The 3041-nt window shown below is 43.4% G+C and overlaps 1 protein-coding gene across 12 annotated transcripts in view; it reads right to left on the bottom strand.

Annotated features, from left to right (window-relative positions):
• Positions 1-3041, bottom strand: part of LOC106877320 (oxidation resistance protein 1) — a 367386-nt gene that overhangs the window by 67618 nt on the left and 296727 nt on the right. For 11 of the 12 annotated variants that reach the window (XM_052976265.1, XM_052976268.1, XM_052976267.1 and 8 more), the window contains 2 exons: positions 1874-2493; positions 765-1157 (listed from right to left, as the gene is read on the bottom strand). In XM_052976265.1, coding sequence (XP_052832225.1) covers positions 765-1157; positions 1874-2493 — 1013 coding nt within the window. The remainder of the gene's footprint in view (positions 1-764; positions 1158-1873; positions 2494-3041) is intronic. The other variant, XM_052976266.1, reaches the window with a different exon arrangement.

Below are 3041 nucleotides of genomic sequence, written 5' to 3'. Positions count from 1 at the left end.
GGCACTCAGTCGGTTATGGCGATGAAGGTTCCAGTTGATCCGATCAATGGAACAACCTACTCATTAAATTAACGTGCAAGTGGCTGAGCACTCCACAGACACGTGTACCCTTAATGTAGTTCTCGGGGAGATTCAGCGTGACACAGAGTGTGACAAGGCTGTCCCCTTTGAGATACAGGTACAACAGAAACAGGAAGAAAGAGTGAGAGAAAGTTGTGGTGAAAGAGTACAGCAGGGTTTGCCATCACAACCCTGCTGGAGCTTCGTGTTTTCGCTCAATAAACACTCACAAAGCCCAGTCTGGAAATCGAAACCGCGATCCCACGATCGCGAGTCCACTGTGAATTAACTGTGAAACCCACATTCAAACTGATGGTTGCTGCACTCATGCTCTTCATGGCTTTCAGTCTCAACTGGATCCAAGGAATGACCAATAAGATATTCTATAGTGACCGCAAACAGTTGATCAACAGAATAACGGGAGGCTGGTTGCTTGCAGTTGCCAGTCATCAAATTTATCTGGAAACTGATGAATGAGAGATGAACAATGGGCATTAGTCAAAAGCCATGGTCAAGACCCTGATTAAGAAGATAAAGAAGAGTGTGGCATTAGCTGCCCATGTGCTTAAGCCATCGATGAAAGAATAGATATGTGGCATGCCTGTCCTTGTGCTAGAGGCAAGTGTTCAGTTGATGATGATGACGATGACAGTGTTCTTTTCGTTATGAAGTCAATCAAGAGGGAAGCCTGTAGAAATACTCACTCGTTACTGGTTGGAATAAATTTGGTGTGTCCTCCATCGTGACCGCTGACACCACCCGCACCCGAGTGCCTCTTTTGGTCGTGTATTCGACACCTGGGGTTCTTGGGCTTGTCGGGCTCGTAGATAAATTGTCACTTCCCTGCTGTGAGGGGACACCTGTCGACGGTGTCGGCCATTCTGGTGTGCCCTCTGGGCCAGGCATTGTCTTCTCTGCTGCTGAACCGGAACTCTGGAAAAAGCCAGCAGCATAGTCGTAGATAGCTTTCAGTTTGGGCGACCCTTCCATCATAGAGGAGGTGATTGTGGGGTCTTTTGGTGAGAGCTTTGGTTGTGCTGATGTAGAGTTTAATTCTGGAGTCTCTTTGCTTGTTTGGTTATCTACATTAGAGTCTGCTGAAAAACAAGAGAAAACAATTAAAAACAGAGTTTCTGTTGTTTTTTTCTTCTTTCTTTTATATTACATTTTTTTAACAGTCTTGTACCTTTGCAAAGAGTGGGAGAGAATTTGGGGGCATTCTTCGCTGATTTGGTAAAGTGACCAGAAAGAACTTTCCATTATTGGTCACCTTGATGTTTACATACTTCACGAATACACTTTGACTAAGACATGCACACACACATGCACATACAGGTGCACACATTCTCTTTTTATTTCCAGCATTAGACTGCAGCTATATTGGGACACTGCTACAAAGGGTTTAGTAAATCGGCGGGCTTCTTTCAGTTTCCGTCTACCAAATTTACTCAAAACGCTTTGCAGGATTACTCATTTTTGTCAGCTGAGTGGACTGCAGCAACATGAAATGAAGTGTTTTGCTCAAGAACACAATGCGTCGCCCGGTCCAGGAATTGAAACCACAATATTACGATCATGAGTCCAACACCCCTAACCACTAAGCCACGCATCTCCACTTTGGACAATGTGGTCCTGTATTACAAAAAAAGGTGGGTGGGGTGGGGGTTGTGGGGGAAGGAGTGTAAAGAAGATACTGAAAGAATTGTCAATCACAGGTCCATTAGATCAGTATTGACCTTGGGTTAAACAGCAGCAAAACCGTTTCTGTAACATTTAACCAAGAGTTAGAAGACTACGGAAAGCAATGACTAACCTTCGTTATCAACTTCCGTTCCATCCGTCGCATCGGTAACGATTTTGTGGGGTTTCCTTGGTGGTTGCAACACCAGTGGTGCTTCTGATGCTGCTGACGGTGATGATGACGGTCTGTGGTGGAGGAGGTCCTTATTGGATTCTTCAACTTGGTCATTTTGCATTTCTGCCTGTTTTACGGTGGCATCTGTTGGATGCTCAGGGAGACCATCACTCGCATCCCTACCAATGCCGTTGCTCTGGTGGTCTGCTGTCTCCAATGAGAGTCTGTTCAGGTTCCCCTCCACATTCGGCAATCGCTCCATCGTCTTGTCTTCTGTTCCTGGGAGTGTTCCATTGCCGACGCCCTGTTTCATGACGTTATCTGCTGTTGGTGGAATTGTAGGTGTTGTCGTTGTTGTTGTTGCTGTTGTTGTTGTTGTCACTGCTGTTGTTTGCTGTGGTTGTTGTTGTTGTTCTTTGCTGTCACACTGGCTCGACTGAACGGCCTGCATTATCTTCACCAGTTTGTTGGAGGTCTCTAAGTAGTCTGATTCATTTTCTTGTTTGCTGGAAGCAAACTTGAAGTGGCCCTGGCCACAATACACCTCAGCCTTTGGTACTTCAGAGTTTTCAGAATCTCTGCAACAAACACAAACAATGTAACAACAAAAACATCTTAAAGTGCTTCACAATTATGTATATGTATGTTTATAAATAAATGTGTGTGCGTGTGTGTGTGTATGTGTGTATTTGAAAACTCTGGTTTTCATCCAGTCACTGAAGTAGGCAATGTTGAATACAGTCAGTACTTCTTAGGTAGGTGACCACTTGGATGCTGTGAGCAAAACCTTTAGTTTAATGGTAGTACCCCAGCATGGCCACGACCTGAAGCTGAAACCAAAAGAAAATATATACACATAGATGTGCATGTGCACACGTGTGTGTATGGTCAACAACTATTGAAAAGTTGAAAAACACAAAGGAAATTTTAGAAAAAATAAGTAAATGAGTGGAAACTAAACCAGTGAGTGTGTTAGATAGTAAGGCACGAAAAGAGAATGACTCTCCCCAGACACAACAGTTTGTTACTGCTATTGTAATTGTTGCTGCAATAAAGTATCTTCAATGCATCGATTTTGAGCTCTAAGATATATATATATATATATATATATATATATATATATATA

The sequence above is a fragment of the Octopus bimaculoides genome, chromosome 24 (genome assembly GCF_001194135.2).
Source record: "Octopus bimaculoides isolate UCB-OBI-ISO-001 chromosome 24, ASM119413v2, whole genome shotgun sequence".
In the NCBI taxonomy this organism is placed as follows: Eukaryota; Metazoa; Mollusca; class Cephalopoda; order Octopoda; family Octopodidae; genus Octopus; species Octopus bimaculoides.
Note: the sequence above shows the minus strand (reverse complement) of the source record. Positions and strands in the feature narration are given on the sequence as shown.